Here is a 26,328-nt window from a genome sequence, read left to right as displayed (position 1 = left end):
AACTTAACTATTATATTGAGCCATTACCAGATAATTGAAATGGAAAACAGCGCCGATAATAATGAAGGCAGAAAAGTTCCATAAATATTTCTGCTCTGAACTTGGGAATAGCTAGATAATGCAATCACGGATTACACCTAGATGGTGAAATGCTTTCCATTCCAACAGTAACCCCCTAATGGGGGCTCGGGCAGCTATTAATTCCTGACACGACTGCATCTGGATAACTGCACCCAAGAGTTTTAAAAGGGCCACCAGAGGAGGTCTCTGGAATATTAATGATGTTTTTTCTTTCCAGTTGTTTTGGGTGGTTCTGGAAGACGAGAGCCCGGCTAACCTCATAACTGTGTTTTTCATAAGGTAAATGGGATATCCTAGGAAAGCATAAGTTTGTTGGCCTGGCATCAGTCCCAGGCAAAATAATACAGAATCTCACACAGGATGCAATAAATTAAAGGGAGATAATTAATAGAGGAAGGAAATTAAAAAGGAGGGTAGCGAAACTAAAGCCAAGTAGTAATAATGTCAAGTGAATTTGGTACCTTGTTGAAAAAATGTTTGCCAAATTCTTTTTTTTAAAGAGTGGTAACAACATTGGTGTTATAGGCTTTGTCAAAAAAAATTGCAGAAAAGGGTTCTTCAGCTTAGCCCTGCTTTTAATTTGAATAAGAGTTAGAATGGTGCTCAGTGTGTGTGGAAGGTGTAAAATGGTTTGCAAAGTAGCTAATTAATAAGATTCAGAGGGTAATTGCGAATGAGGTAATAAATACAGTGGCCCTGTTTCCACTGGGGTTGGGCAGAGAGCATTTCCATGCAATTTAATGTTTGAATTAATGACCTGAAGAAAACATACATTCACCACTTGTAAAACCCTTCAGATGACCCAAAGAGCTGGGAAGTCATAAAGGATGAAGGAAGGAATTTTGCGATAGAGAAAAATATTGCTTCTTTCATTGCCACACAAGAGGATGCACCTGAATGTGGCCAAGAATGTGGGTGACAGCAGCAACCCATGGGCACAGGCTGGCTTCATGGAGAGGGTCACTGGGAAAGGCCTGGGGAGTGGGGGGATGCGGTGGGAATCATGTGAACCAGGCTCCTACCACCATTTGGTGACCAAAGGCTGATGAGATCATGGTGAAGATGGAAGCAAAAAGTAAGAACCATAGAATATCTTGAGTTGGAAGGGACCCATGAGGATCATTGAGTCCAACTCCTGACGATGGGAATGGGGAGACACTGGAGGATGGTCTGCAGTTCAGTTAGTCACAGCTTGCTGAAAATGTTGGCAACTGGATGGACTGGCAGAGCCGTGGGCTGAGTCACAAAAGGGAGACTTGCCTGGTGGTCAGAGACTGCAGAATTTCATCTCTCAGTGAACAAACAGGGCATTCCTGTGCTCCTGGCACTTTATGCATTCAGTAAATACGAGCCACTAAGTGGACTCCCTGGTGAACCCTGTGTTTTCTGCTGACTGCAAAGGGTCTGAGACTCCTGAACAAGATATCTCTGAGTCATTCCCAAATTTAGGAAATGGGGGCACCTCCTTCACCCCAAGATGCATGTTAAGATGCCGCTTGATATTGATCTGTAAATGCCCTCATGGAGCAGCCAAGAAAGATCTGACAACAGAAGTCTCCTCAGTATAAACAAACAAAGCATTGCAAAACACAGTGGCTGGAGGGCAGGCAGTGGCATCCCAGAAGCCAGGGACACGGAGCTGGCTGCTGAGACCTGAGTGAGAAATGACGATACAGATCATTTGCCCAGATTTCTTTTCATTTAGGCTGTCCATCAGGACGATGAGAACTGAACCACTAGGTCAACGGCTCTCCGTGGAGAGGATCTTACAGAGGTGCAACAAGGCTCATTCCCTGTTGTGTTGCTTCAACACAGTTGAGTTCCTTCACTCAGACCCTGGGAGAAACTACACCAGGGGGTCACACCAGCTTATGACTGTGCCCAATCCCCTGCCTGAGGACCAGCGGGAGTGAGCATCAGATGCTCGGCATCACTGAGCAGCACTGCTATTGCCAAATCAAAGCTGCTCCATGGCCATCAAAAGGCAGGGCTCATAACTCTCTTTGGCAGGTCTCTGCTCACTGTTTTCAAAGCTGCAGAAGCTTTCTGGAAGTCTGTTGTTTTGCTTTAGAAATGGAAGTGGTCTTTTTCATCTGGCAGACTGTGCTCTCACAAAATCTCTCCCTTGCCTGAGCTCACCTTTCACTGCTTTTGCTGTGAAATTCATCTGATACCATGAATTTCTAAAACTGCTGAAATGCTGTCTGGGTCCTCTGGGAGTTGACCATTATACATCTATTTCCAACAGCAACAAAAAGCTGTCAGCTCTTTTTTTCTTCCAGATGTTGCTGTGATGTGTTTCCTAAATTGGCCCCTTTGATATCTGATGATCTGAGTGTTCATTCTCCTTCTTGCTCTGGACCTGATATTTGCTCTGTCTAGTTGTGCCCAAACATTGCCTCTCCTGAGAAGACCAGGTTGATTCATTTCTTCCCAACACTCTCATCCTTTCCCTAGAGGCAAACCCCACCAAAGGTAAATTCTTCCAGCCCCTTTGCTTCTTTTCCCAGGAGGATAGTTTCTCCATGTTGAGTTTCTCCATATTGAGTCTGAGTTGCTCTTTGTTGTGTGACTTTTCATCCTTCCACTTTGTCACTTCTGATATTTAACCTGGGAGGATTTGTAAGTCTAATACCCTTATGGACACATCCCTTGGGGGGTTGGAAGAGGTCAGGTCCATCTTGATAGTACTTTGGTTCTTCACCTTGTCTTCCAAAGCCTCGTGCCCATAGGTGTGCCTGTGAGCTATGTGATCCACATGAGACTTTGCCCAAATCGGTAAGTGTATAAAAGATCTGAAGGGCAACAAGCAAATCTCCAGAGCCCACTGTGAGGCTTCATGCAAAAGAGTAGTCAGTTTTCCTTGGCTTTATCTTTTTTCTGCATTTTTTGTTGTATTTTATTTCTGTTTAATGATGACGTGATGGCCCTGCGTGGAGCCAGGAGACAAACTCAGTGATGTTTATGGATACCTTCCAACTTGGGATATTCCATGATTCTGTGATTTCAAATGAGTGAAAATTAATGTTTAATTAATTTGTGGGATAGTGTCCTTTAGTACTTTTTGTTAAATCAATACAATCATAACTGTAGAGGCTGGAAAAAAACTATTAAATTAAAAAGACCTGAACAGACCTTTTCATATTACCCTACTAGCACTGCAAAGGGGCTGCAAGCTTATATTCGCCTTTAGCATCTCTTGCAGAAAGACTTAGCTTTGATCTCAAGAAATGAAGCAAGAGAGGACTCTACCACCCTTGGAGAATTTCACATCCACTGTGAAAAACTGAGACTTCATTTCCCATTCCAGTGTCTGGCTTTAATTACTGCTTGGAGAACAGCAAAGTGACCCGTGTAGCCCCAGAAAATCCCCAGTCTTGTGTTCAATTCCCTGCACATGTCACAATGCACCGTGCTGCCTTGCCCTTCTGTTCTGGCTTATCATCCTCACTGGAGAACAACTGAAAAATTGTCTTCCAAGCAAGCTCACGCAAAGGGTATTAGCATCATCAGCCCCTTGCAAGGCAGTCTGATCTCAGCTTCTTCATCTGGAGAAGCGTGTCTTCTTCAGCTCTTAGTTAAACAAAGCCAGGAGTAACGGGGAACAGAACTTCGGAAATGGCATTAAATTCACCCTAATGATTGGACTAATTAACAAGCCATGGAGCCTGCCTCCGCTGGGAGGTTTCCTCAACCCCGTGGTTATTCATTATGGCATTTGTGATTTTCCATCCGAGATGGCCTCCGAGTGAGGGGCGGAGATATTATTTCCTAGACACAGTGTGGCTCCTGCCGTGCTTCAGAGGTGGTGGGATGGGAACTGCATCAGATGCTGTGACCTCCAACTACATGTGATTTCTAAGAGATATCATGCTCTCGTAGACAGCAAGCAAAAGTGGGGCAGAAAACTGATTATCTCAGCAAAGCACAAAGTGAGCACTACAAAAGGCCACCGCTACACGATGCGGTTGATCCCATGCCTTCAAGGGGATGATGAGCATCAGACTCCACAAAATGACTTAACTTCATTATAGTCAGTAAGTAGTCTCCAGATTTACCCAAGATCAGATTGTAGTCACGAGGGCTGATTGCTCCAGCTTCATTCAGATGGGCATTCAGATAGGGTATTTGTTGTCAGGTTGCTTGATTGTGTAAAGCAAAGACAAACTTGGTCTTTTGGCCTAAAATAATATTTCCACTCCTCTGACCCACCATAGATGAGTGATCAGGTGTCACTGAGTCTTATTTTCCATTCTCCTGAGCTCTCACTAAAGCACGCCAAAGCCTTTCAAAAGCCTTTTATGAGGTCCCATGGATTTTAGACCTGGATATGCTACCTTTCTAGGACATCACCAGAGCATATGTTGGAGACGTTCATTGCTGTCTTCCATCCCTGGGAACAATGCTTTCTTTTATTTGCTTATCAGATTGATAGATGTGATTTCAGAAAGAAAAAGATAAGAAGACCGCAGTAAGAGCCTCAGTAGAAACAGAAAAGCAGGGGAGAGAAATGGAACGTGATTGTTGTTTGCAGGAGGATTAATGAGCCATCAAATAGAAGTGCTGTCAGATTTCTCAACCTTATGTAACATTTTTTGTGGTCACGGCCTTCTGGGACATCACAAAAGAGCTTTTGTCATTGACACCTGGAGGGCTTCTGGCTGCTTCTTTGAGCGTTTCTCAAGTAGGAACAGTTCCAAATCTACTTGAAAAATTCCTCTTTCCTGTGCCTTTTTTTTTTTTTCCTAGGTGATTTCATTTCATAATGCTTCATAAATACAAGGCATGATGGTAGCACTCATTCAACACAAGGTAGTGATCAGGTCACATAGCTGAGGTTGGAAGTTCAGCTTCAGTCATGTCCCCAGTTCACTCAGTCATGGGGCAGGTTGGTGGGACAAGGTGCCCGTTCTATCCACCAGCTTTCCATGGCAAAAAAAAAGGGAAGCTCTTAAAATGCACAAGTTAAATAGTGTTCATTCAAAAAGAAATGCTGCTGAAATTGCTCAGTTTGGATGACACCGCAAGGACTTTGCAGTTAATAACTTCAGCTATTTCTGCTTTTCTCAGACACAAATCATAGAATCATAGAATGGCTTGGGTTGGCCATTCTCAGTCTCTTGGCCCCTGAGAATACAAATACTTTTTGACTGAATTCAGAGTAAGAAACAAAAACCCTCACGCGTTGTGTTGTAACCTTCATTTACAGTCAACTGGCAATGTTTAAGAATCTTGAATTTGCAAAGTGCCGTGAATGGGAACTCTTCCTTTACTTCATGAGCCTCAGCAGGTGACAGCGGGAGAGGGCTACACCCTCTTGTGTAACAGACATCTGTAAATGCTCTCAAGAACATTTTCACTGTGACTTCCTCCCTTTGATTCTTTTTCCTATTGTACGCAGCGTTGGAATTACAGGCTTAAATCTAATCATGGAATTAAGAAAGCAGTTATCTTAATTAAGAGTTGATGACAAATCGACATACAGCCTCATAGGACCTTCCTTCGCGTTGCCAGCGAAGGCTGGCATGAGGAGATGCTCACAGTGACGCACTCATTTAGCAGCCTTATTCTGTGAGAGGACGTCTATTCCGGTTAATATAACAAAAGAAAGTTCATTTTACTCTTGGGAGAAGGTAGGACTTTACACAAAGAGCTGAAAGGCAAGTGTCTTCACTCACAGTCTCGACCAGGCTGCTAAATGGAAGAAATGTTGTCAAAATATAGTCGTACTAAAAGGTGACGAAAGGAAGAGTTTGGGAACCACAGATGTTTCTGTCACTCGCTGTGTCTCCAAACCACATGGAGAGATTGTTTCAGTACTCCAAAGTCAGGGCATGCATCTCCTGTACTCCTTGCCAGTGGTTAGCTTAGCAGCTTTTTTTTCCCCTTCCCATTATTTTTTTCAGTATGGTTGCTCAGCTGCTTAAATGTCTGCATCTACCACTGAAAATTCACCTGCGCCATCCCAGTCTTCCAGCACAACTGTTGGCTTGGACCCTTGATGGTCATGTTTTGGTGCTGATCTGTTGTCTTATCAAGACATGCGGTTGATCCTACACTGGGAGCACAATGAGCTACTCTTCTGGACTTCCCATTCTGTTTTTCCCAGACTCACACTGGTGGAGCAACCAGAACCCTATGTATCTGCTAGTGCAGCCCAGCTCAAGTCAACCAAGTGTTTAAGCTCTCGCTGGGACCAGCATGAGTGTAAATCTATCTGGCCCGTTTCAGTATGCTTCAATGTCTGTTTTTTGTTGTTGTAATATGCCTCCCCAATTTCAGTTTGCATTTTCACTCTGCGTAGTAAATTGTCCTGTGAAACAACTCCTGGTTGTGCAAAGACATTGACATGCCAGCACCGTGTCACTGTGGCATTACTACTGCTGGAGATTTTCTGTCCATTTTATGTGGTTCAAAGAGATTGCACACAAGAAAATGGAAAATAGTCTGTAGGAAAATGACTCTGATAGCGGTTGACAAGAAGTATTTTAGATGGTGCAGTGTATGCAGCCACGCTATGTCATGGGAGACACAAAGTGCGTGTGCGCTGCTCAGTGGGTGACCAACAGAGGTATATGACCATTACAGAATGGAAGAATCATAGAATCGTAGAATCCTAGAATGGCCTGGGTTGAAAAGGACCACAATGACCATCCAGTTTCAACCCTCCTGCTATGTGCAGGGTCGCCAACCACCAGACCAGGCTGCCCAGAGCCACATCCAGCCTGGCCTTGAATGCCTCCAGGGATGGGGCATCCACAGCCTCCTTGGGCAACCTGTTCAGTGCGTCACCACTCTTTGAGTGAAAAAATTCCCACTAATATCCAACCTAAACCTCCCCTGTCTCAGTTTCAAAACATTCCTCCTTGTCCTATCACTATCCACCCTCGTAAACAGCCATTCCCCCTCCTGTTTATATGTTCCCTTCAAGTACTGGAAGGTTGGAAGAGGCCGCTGGAGATCCCCCATTCCAACCCTCCTGAAGCAGGTTCCCTATAGTGGGTTGCACAGGAAAATGTCCAAGTGGGCTTGAGTGTCTACAGAGAAGATTCCTCCATCTCTCTGGGCAGCTTGTTCCAGGACTCTGTCACCCTCAAAGTTGATTCTTAACTTGAATGGTTGAATGGATAGGGGATACAGTGCAGCCATGTGCTAAATGTCAGTATAAAACCATACCACGACAGTACGGCTGCCTGCAACACAATGACAGTGATCTCCAAGCTTTCATACTATCTGAAATCCTTCCATGAACCCAAGCTGAAAACCCAAATTCACTCAGAATGTCATGTAAAGGCCCAATGTTCCCATACAAATCTCGCTCCAGGCCCTCAGCGCATCCTGCTTACTTCATAAGCACAACTCAATAGCTGTAGAACTGCAGTATCGTGTATAACTAACTTCCAGAGAGTCTGTAGCTTGCAAGTCTGTCTTTAAAAACATATTTTACAGCTGAACATCCTTGATTTCCAGGAACTCATGAATAGAGAAGATATATTGTTCTTGGTAACCAAATAATATCATTAGAACCATTATGAGTCCTGCAAAAATTATTCCTGTCTACCTAATTTAATCATGTAACAATGACTATTATTAACTTGTCTTTTGCTGCTGCCATTTGAGATTATGGCCTTGGATGCATGGGTAGCTATTATATGATTCAGTTATTGTAAATGTGCATTGCTCTTAAGTGCTCGAATGCTTATCCTTCCGTTACCTGCCTGGATTTACTCATTCCAGGACTGTGTGATGAAAATGAAGATGAAAATGAGCTGTTCGGGGAACTACAGAAAGATTAACGCCTGTCCTCGTTGCATGGATTAGTGTCTGATGACTGCCTTCTCATGTCCAGTTGTATAAGACATCCTGTAGAACCTTTTCCTATGATTCACAACGATGTCACTCTTTGTGGATTCTCTAGGGTCCTTGGAAGGTTTGAGTTCCTCAGCATCTTGTTCACCTCCATTTGGCCATGAGAAATATTACATTTTTGAAGCTATAAGTTTCAGCCAGCTTTAGATCAATATCCTCAACTCTGTGTCCCAAATCTTCACTTGCAAGGAAGAGAAAACGAATCCCTGTCTGCTCCCCAGATCTTGACCATATGCTCCCAGACTTCACTGCAAACATAAGGCATTTTGAGCAGAAGTCATTCCCTACCAGTGTGATGGCATGACCTCCCCCTCCACGCACAGCTTACTGTAATAGGCCTCATTTCCTTAGGAAAATCGCTACTGTGAAAACAAAAATCAATCCTCTACCTCTCCCCTTTTTTGGTAATAAAGAAACCACATTTTTTTTTTTTCCTAATCATGGGTTTGAACTGAAATAGCCAAATCCATTGGGCCTCAAAAATAAATTAAAAAAAAAAAGTAACAAAGAACATAGTCTGCCTTTTGGATTAAATTACAGTGAGGGCAGTATCAGCAGAATATGTTGGATGAAGGCAAAGTCTGTGCAAAGAGCAGGACTGGGCCTGAGCTGTGTGACTGCTGAAGGTGCCAAGAACACCTCCACCCTACTCATTTCTATGCTACAATGGTATTTCTCCTCTGTGCTACAGGAACAAATAACGATAGTTTCTCAGACAGTGGGAAATGTTGGTGTTTCTTGTGTCAAAAATGAAAAACAGGAAACATTACTAGCCCTCTTTTCTAATGGAATGGTCTATAGAGGAGCATCCTGTGTGAGTGTGCATGCTACTCCTTCTGCCTCCTCCTGGGTGTAACCTTTGGCCAATTCCAACCTGACACAGGCACGAAACTACTAATTCCATGCTACTTTGATGAAAACCAACAGCTGAGAGGAAGAAAGAGACTTTAGCAATCTCCCACCCATCCTTCCTCCCAGTTCTCATGTCCCCATGGATAAAATCATGGTCTAGTTTGAGTCGGAAGGGACCTTTAAAGGCCATCTAGTCCAACCCCCCTGCAATGAACAGGGACACCAACAGCCTGATTCCCCCACCCCCTTTAAAACCTATAGAAAAGTAGACATCTCTGTTCAGGTATTTATTTTCAATCTGGTTTATGTGAGAAAGTGGGATTGAGGACGACGGACTCTGCTCTGAGTGTAGGTGCTCATGCAAGAGCAGCTCAGGTAGTGAGGTGTGTGATTGCATTGTCGTGACTTCTTGAGACGTCACATGGCCTCACTATCTCTTGGAAGAAAGATGCTCCATCTATTGTGCTAATAACATCTCAGGGAAGCTATTGATGTTACTATCAAAAATGGCAAGACAGATTCCAATCGGCACTCGTTAATGAGGTCAGCCAGAGGAAATCCCTCTTGATGGGTGACTTGATCTCTGATTTGAGTCCAATCACACTGCTGCTAAATGCTGGCACTTGCTGTGATGTATAGCATAATCGAGATGTCAGGGTAACATATCTGAGAGCTGAGGTAATTTCCATGATGGGTGGAAACTATTTTCACAGTGGAATGCTTGCAATTCATTCATTATGAGTTGGAGGATATCCCCTCTCCAGGGTGAATCACAGAATCATTAAGGTTGGAAAAGACCTCCAAGATCATCAAGTCCAACCCCAACCCATCCCCACTAAACCACGTCCCTCAGTGCCACATCTCCATGGCTCTGGAGCACCTCCAGGGATGATGACTCCACCACCTCCCTGGGCAGCTGTGCCAGTGCCTGATTACTCTTTTGGATAAGTTTTTCCTACTATCTGAAATGGTTATGGTTGGAAGGGACCTAAAAGCCCCCCACCCCATGCCATAGGCTGGGTGCCCCCCACCAGATCAGGCTGCTCAGGGCCCCATCCAGCCTGGCCTTGAGCACCTCCAGGGACCAAATACAAAAGAACAAGATCAAGTGTCACCTACTGTCATTTGTGAAGGTGTTCAAATATACATATATATCCTTTTCCTTCCTCAGAAATTTGGGTTAAAACCTCAAATTTACCTGAGATAAGGAATCAAATAATACCAACTAGCTGGTAATTTATTTGTATTTTTTCCTCCCTGAATGATTTCTTCCCACTTCCTACCTTTGTTATCAGGATCCCAGTAATGTAGCATAAAATACAAAGCAGAGTGCTATGCCACCAGGACAAGTAATTACTTTGAAGAACTATCAGAAAGGCAGGATTGTGTCAGGAACCCTACATACTGCCCATAAAAGCACACCTGGAGCACAGCAATGAGAAAGCAGAACAAATAAGAATCAAAAGCAAGATTAGTGCCATGCTTGCCTGTTACAACAGGTTCTTCAAGTCTCACCATTCCCTAAGATGAACCCTTTCCTACGTAGGGAGGCAATCCATTTCCCCAGCTGAGCCAGGTTCCCTATCAGGCTGCCCAGCATCACCTGTACAACCTCAGCACCAAGTATGCCTTTAAGCCTCTGGAGAATTCTAGAAAACAACTGTTAAGCCTTTACTACTGCTCCTGCCATGAGCAGATGACTGAATTGCACATCTGTAACTACCATTCATGGAGACATCTTCCTAACTGGGGAGAAGTAATATCTGAAAGGCCAAAACAACAGCATAGGGATCTCCAAATGGGTTAAACCTTGGGTCATGGACCCTAGGGCTTTAACCCAGTGAGCTGAGGAGCGTCCCCAAAGTGCAAACGAGCCTATAGGAAACAGCTGAGGGCTAAGGCTGGGGTGGGTGGGGAGATTGGCTTCCTCCTCACCTTCATTAGAGGATCCTGTCTCCCCCTGGGGTGCCCTCTTTTTGTTCCTGGGCTGGAGAGGAGCTGCTCCTCCAGGCCTTGTTGTAGGGGTGATGAATGGAGCTGACTCCTGTAAGAACCAGCAATATGGAGGGAGAAGGGCAGAGTGGTGCCCTCTATCCCCTGCATCCTGGGAAGGTGAAAGATGAGTCAAAGAAGGCTCCAGACAATGGGAATGCACTTGCTATTCAGGCTGGTAAGTCATGAGTTTTGTGTTTTTCTGCTTTCTCCTTATGTATTGTTTTGGGGAGGGTGATTGAAGTGAGGAGAGCTAATGTAAGTTGTGGAAATAGCAATGTGGTTTTGTATGGAGAAAAGCAAGTACAGCAGAAAGCTCTTTAAGGTCTGGGTTAAGAAGGAGAACCATTTGGAAAGTCTTCTGTCATGAAACTGATGTTTATTTACTTTATTTTTCAATGAAAATAGCAAATCATTTACGTCATAAGTTCTAGATAGTAGAAGGTATACGCTACAGCTTGGGTAGGTGGGAAGCCAAGGTTGTAAATATTTCTTAAAACAGTGCCATCTCTGAGAGGAACAGCAGCTACTGCAAATAAATGTGGGAAAGAAATTCCCTTGCTGTGGTTCATGGAAACTCCTTGTGCATCCTGTGGTAATGCAAGCTTATGGGCAGAGTAACACATAATCTAAATGAGTTAATGCTGTGAGATTTTGCTGCCCTGGAGAAGTTAAGTGTGTGGGTAGGAGATAGGGCAACTACAATACTTAGGGATTTTTATCTTATTCCTAACAATCCCTGAACTGCAAGGGGATAAATACACTGCAGAGAGCTGTGAGTGGTTGGCCAGTATGGGCAAGGCCATGAGCTGTGTGATATTGCATTGGGCAACCAAACTCGGCACCTTCTTGGGGACACGTAGCAGGTGAAGGAAGTGTGGGGGCAGCCCCTGTGCACTGTTCCTTCATCCACTTAGTGCAGCAGCCTCTGGGCCATGCATGTTACATCTGTTGGGGGCAACAGGATGACTTCTCCAGTTGCCCCAGAGGTGATGGTCTTCCTGTGCTTGCTTTTCCATCTGGATAGACCTTGGTGGGTCAAACTGACTCCTGAAGGGGAGGGATGTGGAAATTTGTGTATAGGAGATATGAAGGAAATTGAATGTCTGATCCATTTTTCAACCAAGACATTAAGTCTGAGTTAGAAGCAGCTGAGAAGAGCAGAAGGCTCCTGAGCAGGAAATGAGATAGGTAGGAAAATCTCTTCCAACTGCTAAGGCTACTGATGCTGTGAGGAAGCAAAACCAGCCTTTTTAGTGGGAAATAGCTCTTCTGAGATATTTTATTGGCATGATGATGTTTTCTTGTATGGTGTAGGTGTACAGTAACTATCCTCCCACCAAAGGGTGAGGTGCTGCCGTCTTGGTTGTGGAGCCAGACTAGCAATAGGCTTTGCCTTGTGCTTAGCTCTCATGGAGAGGTATCTTTCTGTTTCTGCTGCTCACAACTTGATTTGAGGATAGCTGCTATGAAAAGTGGCCCTTGAGCTGTTCTGGGATCCTCTGTTCTTGCTGGGGAAAGGCTACGGAGCAGCCAGCTGTCCTTCTCCTCCCAGGAGCTGTAAATCTCCTCTGTGCAGCCCTGGGAGAAAATGTGAAACTGAACTTCCCTACAGTTTAATCTTCAAAGCAATAACCCAATTCACTGAACAGCTGTGAGATATGGCACTGACCCAGAATATTAACTTGTCTCCCTGCAGTGAATGGGAGCTACAGTTCAAAAGCCACTGGCCCCCGTTATGTCCTGCAATGGATGTTCCCTGTGATGAATGTCTCCTGTGATGCCATGTGCTGTCCCCACAGATCAGGTGGTGGGTGAGAGTCACATGGCAATCCCTAGGAGAGGCTCTGGGAAGCGGAGCAGAGATTTCTTTCATAAATCAATTGGTTGTTACAGGAAAACCCCTTTTGGGGAAGTGGTGGTTGGGAATCTTCTAATTAAGTGTGCCCAGCTGGGCTCCTCTTCCTGAGAAGGCAGGAAGGGTATTCAATAAGCTGTTTGGGTTTTTTTTTTCCCCCAAAAGGCTCAAAGTGTGGTTGCGTTTCTGGGGCAGTTTTTTGGTGATGGTGGTCATTGTTCTTGATTATTTATCAAGAGGAATTGAAAGTTGAGCCTTAAAGTAATCCCCACCTTCCCAATGGGATAAGGCCTGTGCATCATCTGCTTGGTGTGAGTGTGCCAGTCCTGTTTTCCTGGTTGCTCTCTCCATGAAAAACACACTCCAAATGCTCTGATGCTTAACCTACTGACCCACCTTAACTGTATTTGACAGAAGTAGATGTCTCCAAAGCATTTGTCCTCTTATATCCAGTAAGAGAGAAGTCCTTAATCCCCAAGGTTGAAGCTTTCTGTAACACTTCTCAGCAAAGAGGGAAAATCAGAGCTGGCTCCTTGATTTCTTCCCCATTTACAACCCCCCTTTGGTAGAACTGTGAGTGGGTGCTGTGAGCCCTCCAATCTGCATTGCCATGCAACCAGACCTTCATCCTAGGGATTGAATCCCAAAGACTGCTCCTAGTTAGTGCCTTAGATGATCAGAAGCACCTGCCAAAAGCTCCTACAAACATGTGTGCAGCTGACTTGGCTAAAGCCTTGCTCAGAGAGAGCTGGAGCCAAGCCCTTCTCCAGTCCCATAACTTGCTGGTATTGATGTAGAACTGACTCTTCAGGTTTTGCTCTCCCAGAAGAGAACAGGGTGAAAAGCAGGTGAGGTAGTGTGTAATGTCATTTCCCCAGCTGTATGCTTATGGCAGGAATTGAGATAAGGGATGTGCTGATATAGTCACACAAAACATGTGAATGTAGGAGACCCTGAGGCTCTGGATCTCATATGGCCTGGGATCTCAGGGGCCCATCTGAGTCAAGATGGAGGATGACATCACAAGATCATAGAGAGATGGTTCTTAAGGGAAAAACAAGCCACATACTAAGTTCGTTACTAAGAAATGAGTCCAGCTGCCCTACCTCATGTTGGTTTTTGTTTGGTTGGTTTTCTTGGAAGCAAGGTTGCTGTGTCATCAGTTGCTGCAACTTGGCACCTGCTGACCTCTGCCAGCTTACTGAGTAGAGATGGACTCAGCATCCAATGCATGTGGAAGAGCAATGTGGGTGTGGGAGCCTCCAGCCACACACCTGGGTGTTGCAGACAAGATGATGTATGCTGTTGGGAATTGGGTCTGCCATGTAAATGCTACGGGTAGAGCAGCTCGAAGGGTCTACTGAGGCTTGGAGAGAGCCCTTTGCACGTCTCCCCCAAGCCCTGGTGAGGAGCTGAGTCATTCTCATGTTTGGGGCCCTCTGATCTTCGTGTGGCTCCTTCTGAAAAGTTCTGTGCAGTTGGAACAAATGGATGTGTGTTCCCAGGAAAAAGAAATGACATCAGCCATTCCCATAAACGCAATCGAGGCCAAAGCCTCCAGATGTCACGCAATGCTCTTTTTTTTTTTTAATATCTCCATTTGACTATATAGGAGTGTTTCCTTAACAATCCGCAGCTAATGAACAGAACGAAATGAAGAAATCTGCCCTGGGTTTTAAAGAAATGAATGTGTTTTTTAAAAGCGTAATGCATGTTGACATGGGCGTGTTAGGGCTTGTGGCTGTATCCATCCAGGCGAGGGGTATATTAATAAATAACACATGGTGGCTACGAGTGGTGCCTGTAAGACCAATCTAAAATAGCCTATAGGTATCCAGCCCTCAACATCCCTTCTCAGCGTGTGCAGCATATGTCTGTGGATGGCAGCTCTCCTCCTGCAGGCGGTACTCCTGCTGCCTTGCTCCTCCAGTGGCAAAGCAATGTGTGCCTAAGGCAGTTAGCTGAAGGACCGACCGGTCAGGACCCACTGCTCCTGCTGTGAGAACATCTTGATTGCTGACTTCCTCATACTAATCGAATCAGGCTTGTTGCTTAATTTAATTGGAACAAAGAGGGATCTGATATGTGGCATCTGTCAGCAACCTCAGAAGGAGGTAGGGAAGTGATTCATGTGGTAGGCAAGAGCATTTGAAGTATTTCCTAGAACGATGTATTTCATGGGAAATGCCTTCAATTAGATTTGGGTATTTCCACATTTTCTTGCCAGACTGGGAGTGGGTAGCTCAGCTTGATGCCAGTAAGGAATATCTCCTTTGTGAAATTAATAAATTACCTGGCCAGGCCTTCTGTGTTCACAGTTGGTTTCATGGTATCTTTAAAACACAACAATATGCTTATAATTTGTAATGAAAACTAACCCCTATAGCTCGCAGCATGGGGCTGCTGTGTCCATCTTTTTGAGTCAAAGAGCATGAAGGGTAACTTCTTTTTTCCCCATCCTGAGTATTGGGTGAAATGAGAATGGACATAACAGGGAGGCTGAAAGTTGTGGAACTTAAGTGTTGGGGGAAACTCTTCACTGAGAGGATGGTGAGGACCTGGCATGGGCCATCCAGGGGAGTTATGGGTTCCCCATCCCTGGAAGTGTCCAGGGTCATGGATGGAATCGTGGGCAGCCTGATCTGATGGGGGGTGAAACCAGCCTGTGGCTGAGCCCGGATGGACTTCAAGGTCCCTTCCAACCCAACCATTCTATGATTCTAACTTCAGTATCCTGATGGTGATTTCTCACTGGTGAATGCTGTTGAGGATCCAACCTCTGCCAGTTGAGCTTGTTGCTGACAGCCAGCTCTGACTGCCTCCTGGGTTTCGTTGCAAGACAGAAGAAAAGGGAGGCTTTGCCTGGTGAATTTTCTTCTACTTATTTAAGTTAACAAAAGGAGAACTGCAGATAGCCACTGTAGCACCTCAGTAATAGGAAGTCCTGATAGGACAGCTCTGTTTTGATTCTTCCAGGAGCCTATTGCAGCTTTATAACTCAGATAGCCCAGTGTTTGCTATCACTTGTGTGCTGGAGCAATGCATAAACTCATCATGGTTAGAACTGAAATGCAGGCTGACTGGTTGGGAGCTCTTTTTTCTCCTCTTAGCCATGTAAATGTTTTATGAAGTGAGCATAAAGTCAATAAACACTTCCTGTTTAACATCTGCCTTGTGAGAGATGCTGTACAAAACCACCAGATCTCTCACCCAGCACACGGTTTATTGCTGGCTCCCCACTAAGCATGGTATCAAAACTCATCAAGTAGGAAAATATATTCCAAACTCAAAGAGAAAATAAACTCGTGCCTTCCTCTTAATGATGCTGCATGGGTTATATGGCAACGCAGCATATTGAAATTGTTCTGAAATTGGATTTTGGAGCCAGTGGAGCTGCATATCCTGATGGGAAGGCTCCTGGGGAAAGCTGGTCTGCACCTAGCATGGAGAGCAGGCACCCAGCTTGTTTCTTTTCTTGCTGTTTTTCAGCGTGACAAACGAAATTTGAATAATTGCTGTGTAAACTGAGAGCAGTTGTTGAATCTGAGAGGGCTGAAAAACATGTGCTTCTCAGCTTTGTTTTCTCTGCTGCTGCTGTTGATTCACGTCAATAGTGGCTGAAATCTTAATACTGTGGAATACAGCAAAGCATTTCTACTTTAAAACTAAAAGGTATGCTGATTTGTTTTCCAAGGTTTTATGGGATTGCAATTAAGTCAAATTGGGAAGGGGCTTGTGGTTTGTAAGTGGTGTCAGTGCTGCCAGCTCCTGTTTGCACTTGGCCAAGGCAGTGCATAGGTCAGAGGTGGGTGCAAACAACGTTTGACATGGGGAAATGGTTTCAAACAGGGAGAGGGGAGATTTAGATTGGGTATGAGGAAGAAGTTCTTTACAGTAAGGGCAGTGAGGCACTGGCAAAGGTTGCCTAGTGAAGTGGTGGATGCCCCATGGAGACACCCAAGGTCAGGCTGGGTGGGAGCTCTGAGCTCCAGATGGAGCTGTGTGTGTCCCTGTTCATTGCAGGGGAGTTGGACCAGGTGGCCTTTTTAAGGGTCCGTTCCAACTCAAATGCTGTGTAAGTGATGTATGGATGCAGCTCCTGACCTTGACTCTCCTATTCCTTCTGTGAGCTGTTAGCAAGTATGTCTAGCAGGTAGTAGACTTGCTTTGATTTACTTGCTCCTCTTGGCTACCTAGGTAGCTGGGAGATGATTTAATATTTATATTAATCCATATTATATTACCTTTTATATATAAGACATTTTTTCTTGTTTCCAGATCTTAGCAATGCTTTCCTTTGTTTAGTCGAGGGCAGCGGACCTTGTGGGAGAGAGATTACACCTTTGCTTTGCTCAGCCATGTGTAACATCATCTAAAAGGTGCAGCTACAAAGCAGGGAAGGCAGGATGACTACTTTAATTAAGGGAAATGCTATTATTTTATTTCTTAATGATTGTGAAACTGTGCATGTGCCTGTATCCTAAGAAAATGGTGATTACCTCCAAGGTGTCCGGGATGTTTTTGGTTAGTAGTGCAGCTGCTGTCACCTTGCTCTCGTGCTCCTGTTCTAGGCTGGGCTGCTGAAGCACTGGTACTTGAGAACTCTTGCTGGGCAAACCCTGATTTTCTTATGGTTTTGATTTGCTCCTCTACTGGATAACTGCTTTGAATGTGACTTGCAGGGGAACCTCTTCCCACTCCCCAGTGATTACTCTGATGGAATGTTACAGGTGATGACCTCAGCTTTGACCCATGTGGGAAAGGTTGAGGTTGACTTCACAAGTAGCTTCTAGAACAGATGAAGTCTTATTGTTCTGAGGGACTCTTTGTACTACTGTAGTTAAAATTAAGGGCCAGACTTCAAAAAACACCTTCTGAAAATACTGTGTTTAGCTGAGAGAACCATGCTTTGAATAGACAGCAACAACACTGAGGGATGGAGCTGTCAGGGTGCAGCCTTGTCTGCATGACTACTTGCTGCCTAGTGCAGATCTGAACTTGACTCGGGCTGGGCTCTCTTGGTTCAGAGGATATCTGCTTAACAGCCTCTCAAATCAGTTGGAGGCAGACTCCTATCTCTGCAATGCGCATAGGAAGGCTGGAGATGGGCAGTGCTGACAGCACCCCAGCACTTGCCAGGAGAGTGATGTGTGGTTGTGCTGAGTCTGAAGATAGAATCTGATCCCCATTTGGATGTGGTGAGATCACACTGAAACGAGGACAGGCATCTGTTGACAACAGAGCCACTGTTTCACAACTCCCATCTCATCTGAAGGATGGGTGATCACACCAGGACATGTGATACCGGAGCCTGAAGAAGCCTCTCTTGCTCCTCAATGGCTCTCAGTCTTGCTGCAGATGCCATCTGATAGAAATGTCTTGCATGGCAGTGGGTAAATGCCTCTTGGTCCCATTCCCACCCAGAGGAGGCACCAAGCTGGTGTGTTTAATGCTTCATCTGGCTGTGCAGTCTGTCTCCTGATGCTTGTAGGTGATAAGATCAGATAGGTAGGCTCCAGAAACCCTACAGCATGTCCCAGCTAGCTGCTCTCGCTGGCATCCAGCTTGCAAACTGCAGTGCTCTGAACCAATGCCCAGGAGACCAAGTTGAGTGTGGCTCCAGGACAGCAAGCAAGCCACAGTCTAGCCTTGGTTAACACTTTTCTGTTTCATGTCTGTGTTTACAGCAGCCCCTAATTGTGTGGCTGTTTGTCATCTTTGATCTGCAGTTGTGACACTCCCAGTGCGACCATGCGCATCTCCAGAGGTCAGTTCATTTCTTGTTCATCTCTTGCCTCAGAAGGCTGCAGGAATCTCCACTGATATTTTATCTGAGGTTGGATGGTGCTGTTAGCTTGTCCACAGCTCTTGAACTTGGTGACTTCCCTATCCTGTAGGGACTCAATGACATGGAGGTCACACAAAGAGGTGGTTCAATGGAAAGCGTGAGGTTGTGTGTAGCTCTTGCTTTGAAAGACCTGCTTGATATTTTGCTTGGGGCTCTACTTTAGTTTTCTTGCTTGTTAAACGCCTTGAGGTGAGGCTGAGGGCTCTTGGTGCAAAAATGTGGTCATAGTGGCAGTGAGAATGTGGCAGATTCCTTTTGTTGAGCTCAGTACAGCAAGGGAATGTGCTCTGATCTGTTTGCACGACCCACCTGGAATTGAGGTGCCCAGTTGAGCAAATGCCACTGCTTAAAATCTGTTTCCTTGTTGAGCAGTGCTCACCTCTCCCAAAAATTCCTTATCCTAAGCAGAAACAGTGCTGCACTTTATTGAGGGTGACGAGACCTAGGAAAGTGAATGTATTTCTCCGCTGTTGCTTGCTGGAGAATTGCATCTTGTAATGCAGCATGTAGATGGAGGATTTGCAACTCGGAGTGCAAAAATAGATTAAAAAAAAAAAAACAAAAAAGCCACAACCTTGACATGTTCTCTATAAGTGGACTGGGTTTTCTTCCCCTTTGCTGTCTTGGAGGACTATGCTTTGTCTCTCTCTGATTGCTATCTCTTGGCAGGGAAGGCAGGCTGGTCTTTCATTTGGCTGTTTAGAAACTCGAATTCTGTGAGGAATGCTTGTGATCTGCAGCTGTCAGAAAGGCCACAGGCTCCAAGTCTGAGCACTCAGAGCACAGGAGCTGCTATGGGAAGGTGCACACAAGCTGCTTTGTTTGCAGCTCTCTGAAGAGAAAGGGCAGGAGAGCTGTGCTGAAGGCTGTGGGAGGCTTTGCACAAGCAAACCTGCACCAGCAACAGTTTGCCTGATTCGGAGACTGTGCTTGATGAAGAAAACACACACAGTTCTCTCATTCCATTATCACTACCCACCTCCAGGGCAGCTTTCTTGCAATGCTGATGCCAGGGGAGCAAGTTTGTGAGGTGGTCTTTGACCACCTTGCAGCCGAAAGTCGAAAACCCTCAGGCAATGTTCTTTGTAGCCTTGTTCTGAATAGAAGTACCTGCCTTGAGGTCAGTCCAGGTAAACATTCAAGCCTGTTTTGTTTGTTTTTTTTAAATAATCCCTCTGGAAGATTAGCTGTTTGGTCTCCTTCTGCGACATGACTCACCAGCAGCAAGAATGGCAAAAAATGATGTTTCCTACAACTTATTGTTGATTTGTGAAGGACTGAGAAGTCTGGAGTGGAATTGTACTATATGGCTGCTGTATTGAGTGGGAAGGGACTTAATTTTTTCCATTTCTTGAGCAAAATATAAGAAGATTTCCATTACTGTAATTCCAGTCCGACCTCTGACTCCAAGCTGAGCGACCTTTAGAGCTAGTGCAGGTTTTTAACAGCTCTGTCCTGATGAGCTTTAAGTACATCAGAGGATGGGAGACAATTCCACTTTTGAGATCCTGATCCAGTGCTCCACCACTGTCACTGGGGAAAATAAGTTGAGCTGAAACGTCCATTTCTAGAGCTAGTGTTTGTTGTCCTCTTGCTGCGTGCCCTATATATTGCCTTCTGTTAGGCAGCTGCAAGATGCCTCCTTGGTCATTTCTTCCAGGTTTCACTCCAGTTGGCTGCTTGTGTGTGCTGGTGAGCTCAGGACTAGACGTGCATTCTTGGCACACTCTCACCAGTGCTGAAAAAGGGCTGAAATTGGAATGAAAGTTGCTATGAATCCACAAAGGGACAGATAATAATACTGGTTTCCCTTCTCCTAGAGCCTTGGGCTCTTTGTTGTTTGAGGGCAGTGTACTTCTACCACAACCATTTTTTATTCATGCCAATGGAGGGTTCATCCATGATGAGCAAACCTACAGCTTTAGCTGTTTCTCTGGATTTTGCAGGATCAAGAAAGCAGCTAATGGCATCCTCTATCATTTCAAGAATAACAGTAAGCTCCCCACATCTTTGGCATCAGCGTATTCTTTGCTTTCTATAGCTTTGAATATTGGCATTTCCCCAAATAATTTACTTCCTCCTGGGCTCCTTTAGGAGGGATGACGCACTTGCCTGTGAGGGAGGTGAACTGATGCTCAGGCAGCTTGCTCTTGTCTTGCATAAAGATGATAAACAAAAGGTTTAAGTTAACAGCAAGCAAGCTGTATCTTGGTACCAGCTCTGATTAGTCATGATTGAAAAGCATAAATTTTTATGTACCAGCTGTTGCTTTACCTCTAAAACAATTGGATTCTGGGGGCGATTAACCTGTTGACTTCTGAGTTGAAGGCTTTCAGCTGGATGAGCACTGAGGGCAGAGGGTTCCTCTGCTGATTTCCTGGATTCCTATGCATGGGGCCAGGCTCATTCATGTGGCAACTTTGCCTTGGCTTGACTTTGTTTCCTGATCTGGTGGTAACTTTGGCATCATGTAGGCTTCTTTCAAGTACAAGTGTCAGAGATCTCATTAGGATTGCAATGGTGTTATGTAAATGATGCTAGGACAATAACAGGATGTCTGAACCCATGAACAAAGACACCTTAAGGTTCCCTGTGCTTATTTTTGTCAGGAAGTCAGGCTTCTTTCTCCATGTGTAGCTCATCTTTGACAGGAGAGGTTCAGGTATTAACATATATGCCTATATTCAGTTTTCTAGTGGTTCAACATGGGTCTGTCTGGGCTTGCTGGCTTACCGCATGTTGAGGAGCGTGCTCTATAGACCAAAACAGTTGGAGAAGGTTATAGGCCGGCTGAAACTTGCGAAACCTAGGCCTATGTTGTCTTGTTAAATCACCCTGGGCAGCCAAAAGTCAAGAGAGCACTCGGGTTTTCTTATCTTCTAGCCTGTGTAGTTGGAGTAGTCTTGTCCTTGCAGATCACAGTAGGCTTTAATGGACAAAGTTGTTCCCAATTTCTCCTGATGGTTTTTCTTTAACATTCTACAGTCCCAGCTTTTCCTTTTGCTGTCTATTGTTGATACTACAGTTCTTCTGCTCCAAGAAATGGGTCAGAGGTAGTACCTAGAGAGCAGAAGTGATGGAACATACCAGTCCCACCAATCCCAACTACCAACACATCTTGGTGTGTTGGCATCTGCTGGCGTTGATGATGGTGCTGATTTGCAGTAAGGTTATGACACGTAAATAGTCACAATCTCCATGCATCTACATAAAGGTACATCAGTATCTTTAAATGCTTACTAGTGCAAAACGATCCTTGGATTAATGCTAGGGGCTGCTGGTTTGTGAATCTTTGGCCACCAGCACAAGGAAGGCATAGAACTGCTGGAGTGGGTTCAGAGGAGGTTCATAAAGATGATCCCAGGGTAGGTTGTGCTCTTAGATTTGGTGGGTTTTATGTAATGGTGCCAAATGTAGTTGACTGGTAGAAGGCCACAGTGAATTTTGACAGGTGTTCTCAAAGAGGTGAAGTACTTTCAGGGCTTAAAAAGAGGTGCAAAGAGGGAGATGCTTAAGTAGCATCCATGCTGAAGGAGGTTTCTTGCACTGTACTGGATACTAAGGAACTCGTGTAGGGTTTCTGTTTGGTTTTGACCCCAGGCTTAACTCAGTCACTTGATTTTATTGTTTCTTAGAGTTGCTTTTCCCCATGTCATTCATCTCAAATACTGTAGTACTTCCTGACTTAGATTCTGCTGACACTTTTAACTAGACCACCTCAACACACTGTAGTGTGATCTTAGATGCTTGCTGGAGGAAACCTTGGCTAGATAGCAATTAATCAGAGTAAAGTTGGACCTTTTTTTCCTTTGCTGGTATCTGCTTCCTGTTTCAGGATGGTATATGACTGTATAGCAAAGCTTGCAGTATAACACAGTTGAGATGGGCAGAAAGCTACTGTGGGGATCCTCCATAAACTTTAGTTTTTGATATTGAAGCATGTGTACCAAGCAGATATTGGGAAGGAGAGTATTTTGGTGGGCTCCATGTCCTTGTTTCATGAAAGTGGGGTACATCCAAGTCTTTTGAGACCTGAGCATACGTTGATAAGCCTAAGAGACTCACCAGGTTTGAGAAGGCTGGCTGAAGTTGGAACTGAACCATCTTTGAAGTCCCTTCCAAGTTATTCAGTGATTCTATGGCAAAGCCTTTCTCTGTGCACACAAGTACACGTAAGACCATAAGTGACACAAGGCTGGGCTGGGAGCTGAACTTTCCACTGTGACTGATGTCAAATGGTTCTCAATTTTGATAGGGTTGTATCAGTTTGTAAGAAAAACTGGAAATGGGTGGGGGTGAGGTTGTTCTCAAGACTGAGAACTTCCTATAATTAAGGTTAGATGACAGTGCACTTCTAAGAAACAGGGAAGCAAAGGAAGAACTTTGTATCTGTCTACCCTGCAAGCTAGTATTTGCTTAGGAACTTACTGTATGAGCACAGAGGAAGTGATGGTGTAGTTTAGCAAGTCCATTCATAAATGGCTGCAGCTAAATCTGTTAAGATAAATCTGTTAACAAGATGATGTTAAACAAAACACAGCTGGGGGGGGAAAGGAGCTTGCAGCTCATTCCCTTTACAGTAAGGAAAAGCTGATAGTGAGATGCAGTGATTAGGCTGAGGGAGGGATGTAGGTATCCATGTTCATTGCAGAGCAGTTGGACTAGACAGTCTTTAAGGGTCTCTTCCAATTCAGGTCTTTCCATTGGATCTGGGCAGCACTTAAACTTGATCTGTGCTTGAAATGGGGAATTTGGTGAATACAGGGAACGTATGTACTCCTTCAATTTCATTTCTTCACAGTGGGCCATCTAATTGATATTTTCCTCAAGGATAAGATTACGATTGTTTTAGAAACAGAAGCTGATATAAGGCTTTCGTGTCCCCTGAGTAAAAAATGCCTATGGGGTGAAAGTAGTACCTGCCCTCTGCTTTCAGTGATTGGAAAGCTAAGAGATGATCATTTTAGTTGGATGCAGTGTATCTGTATCAGCATCATCAGGTTCAGAGGGTGTCCTCTTTGCCTTTCTGCTGCGCTTACTGACTTCATATTTACGAGGCAGGCTTTAAAAGGGACTTGTTGTGCCCAAGGTGATCTTTAAGAACCCATCAAAGTTTTCTCACCATTGGGTATGAGCTGAGACCTCCCCATAAAAGGGAGAACTTGGTAGAATGATTATTCTAACCTCTGCTGTGCTTTAAAGCACAGGGCTATAGAATTGCTAACAAGGGCTCTGCTTGGTTTGGAGATCCAAAATCCTTGTTTAGGAAAGCAATCTCATTGTAAAGCAGCTCTTAAAGCCTCAGTAAAATGACACCGAACTCTGTGAACTTGCAAATGGTGAAATTGAACAGGAAGGGGCAAAACAGGGGTAGACTCCCATCTTACTGAGGCTTCATTACCCTTCTGCAGGCTGTTAATTCAATAAAGCAGTGTAAAAGATCCATTTCTGCCTTGCTTTCAGATGCTATCATATGCTTTTATTGTCCCCTGGATAAGGTATGAGAAACCTTGTGTGTGTGTGGACGGAAAGCTGGCAAGGGCTAGAGAACAAGATAAAAGCATGTAAAATTGGCCTTAAGAGCGTGGGCTGATGGAGGGGGAAGAAAGATCTACAGGATCAGAACCGAGGTTACATTTGCATCATGTGCACTCCAAGTTGTTTACACTTCAAATTTTAAAGCATTTGTTAAAATTCTTCATCTCCAGCTCAGGAGAGAGGCTGAGTACACTGAGGAAACCCAGACTCTGCAGGAAGAGATGGTGTGCTACTCCTGATCAGGGGAAGGTTTTCTGCTTTAAACATTGATGTGGCATGGATTAGAAGTAAGCATGCATGTCTTTCACCAACAAATGGTGGAGCTCTTGGATGCAGTAACTACATTTTTTGCAGTTGCATTGGCCCCTGTCAACGCATTTCATTTTAAGCATGGAGCACCATAGTTGGAGGTGTCCCTCATCCAAATGCTGGAGACCTCAGTTGGGCAGGCACTTGGCTGTAGCTGTATCAATAACCTTTGCACCCTGCATGGCTCGTGTACAACAGAGTTCAGGCTTTTGGTACTATGTAGACCCCTCATTACAGTGTGTGATCTCTATAGTGATAACACCACCTGGGGTTGACTTGGTGCAGGAGGATCTGCCCATAGCTCCTGCTTTCCCCGTCTGTTGCAAAGCATAGGGAATAGTAGCTGAATAATCAGATACAAGGTTATGCAAATGTTAAATAAGGTTCAGCAGGCACTGCTGTTTCAGATCAGCTTCCCTTGAGCATAATGCCCAAGACACAACCCCTTGTGCCAAACTGTTTAAAAAAAAAAACAAAACAAAACAACACAGGCCACAGAATGCTGCACTCTAAAACACAAAATAATGGAACTAATGCTGTCTGGTTTATTGTTGAATAATTAAAGACTGGCTTATATTCTTTCACTTAAAATGAGAAATCTTGCAGAAGCCAATTCCTGCGTGCTGCTGAGAAAGTGTTTCTCCATGTCCTCCATCAGCAGGTTTGCATTTCCAGACATAATGGGCAGGCTTTGTACCTTAACATAAAGACCTCTGATTGCACATGGCTTCTACAGTTGGGCTGCTCTAGAGATCTGTTGGTGAAAGCATAGTTTGGCATTGCCTTTTAGTATCTAAAGGGAGAGGGTGCTTTACGGAGGGGGATAGGCTCCTTAGTAGGCTCTGTTGTGATAGAACAACGGGAAATGGACAAGAAGAGGGGAGACTTCCATTGAATATAAGGAAGAGGTTCTACAGTAAGGGCAGTGAGGCACCCACACAGGTTGCCCAGGGAGGTGGTGGATGCCCCATCCCTGGAGACACTAAACGTCATGTTGGATGGGGACATGAGCACCTGATGGAGCTGTGGGTGTTGCTGTTCATTGCATGGGCATTGGGCAAGGTGACCTTTAAGTGAAATGGGGTTTCCTCATGACAGAGGCACATCCAGTGGTAGAGCCTGTAGATGATGTCTTGCTACGTCAGGACCAACATCTTGTTACAAGCCTTCGGTCTTCCCAAGCTGCAAAGCCTACTGGCCTCAAACCTGGGTTTTGAGTCCCCTGTGGTCACTGATCCTCTTAGTAGATCTCCCACTGTTGACAACTGTTAATCATCTCCAGCTCCTCATTACCTCCCGTCTGCCCCATACCTGCTTCCAATTTTGCTCATCAGGGCCCAAACCCTCGAGTCTTAAATCCTAAAGTCCTAAGGGTTGTTGAGCATACGCAATTTAGCTGCTTTTTCTGCTCCCCTCAAAAGGCTTATAATTTGCCTGGATTTTCAGCGATGACAAAAATTAAATTTGACACAAAAAGCTAGCCCCTGCTCATTAAAGTCCCAGTTCTAAATCATGGGTCCAAGCCTTTAAAAAAGAAGGAAAAAAAAGTCACCAGAAATTGAACAAAACAATGTGTTTATTCCCATGCTGCTTTCTGAGAAGCAGTTGAATGCACATGTTCCAAAACAACTCTGCCTGAGGCAGAGCCGGCTAGCATGCAAAGCCCTATCTTGAACAGCCGGGTCTTGGTGAATTTATAAGCAACTGAAAACAGTACTGGGAAGGGGTTAGGCAGCCTTAATAATATTGTCAAAAGATGCAGTCTTGGAAGGAATATTATCTCTTTAAAAAGTCTCCCTTAAAAAAAAAAATAAAGGCAAGTCCTGCTGAATTCCCCTGAGAGCATGATGGATTGAATTCAGACTTGCCACACTCTTGCACAGACCTCCACAGACCCCACATAATTCCTGTTTAAATAGCCCAGTATTCTTGAACCTACCACAATAGCACAAAAGACAAATGGAAGTGATTGTGTGCTTGC

The 26,328-nt window shown here is 44.7% G+C and overlaps 1 protein-coding gene across 1 annotated transcript in view; it reads left to right on the top strand.

The window, feature by feature from the left end:
• Positions 1 to 10,764: 10,764 nt before the first annotated feature.
• SLC4A11 (solute carrier family 4 member 11) overlaps positions 10,765 to 26,328 on the top strand; it is a 130,006-nt gene continuing 114,442 nt past the window's right edge. The window contains exon 1 of the mRNA XM_046941161.1: positions 10,765 to 10,972. Coding sequence (XP_046797117.1) covers positions 10,834 to 10,972 — 139 coding nt within the window. The 5' untranslated portion in view covers positions 10,765 to 10,833. The remainder of the gene's footprint in view (positions 10,973 to 26,328) is intronic.

This window comes from Gallus gallus, chromosome 4 (assembly GCF_016699485.2).
Source record: "Gallus gallus isolate bGalGal1 chromosome 4, bGalGal1.mat.broiler.GRCg7b, whole genome shotgun sequence".
Lineage (NCBI taxonomy): Eukaryota > Metazoa > Chordata > Aves > Galliformes > Phasianidae > Gallus > Gallus gallus.
This window is presented reverse-complemented; position numbering and strand designations above follow the sequence as displayed.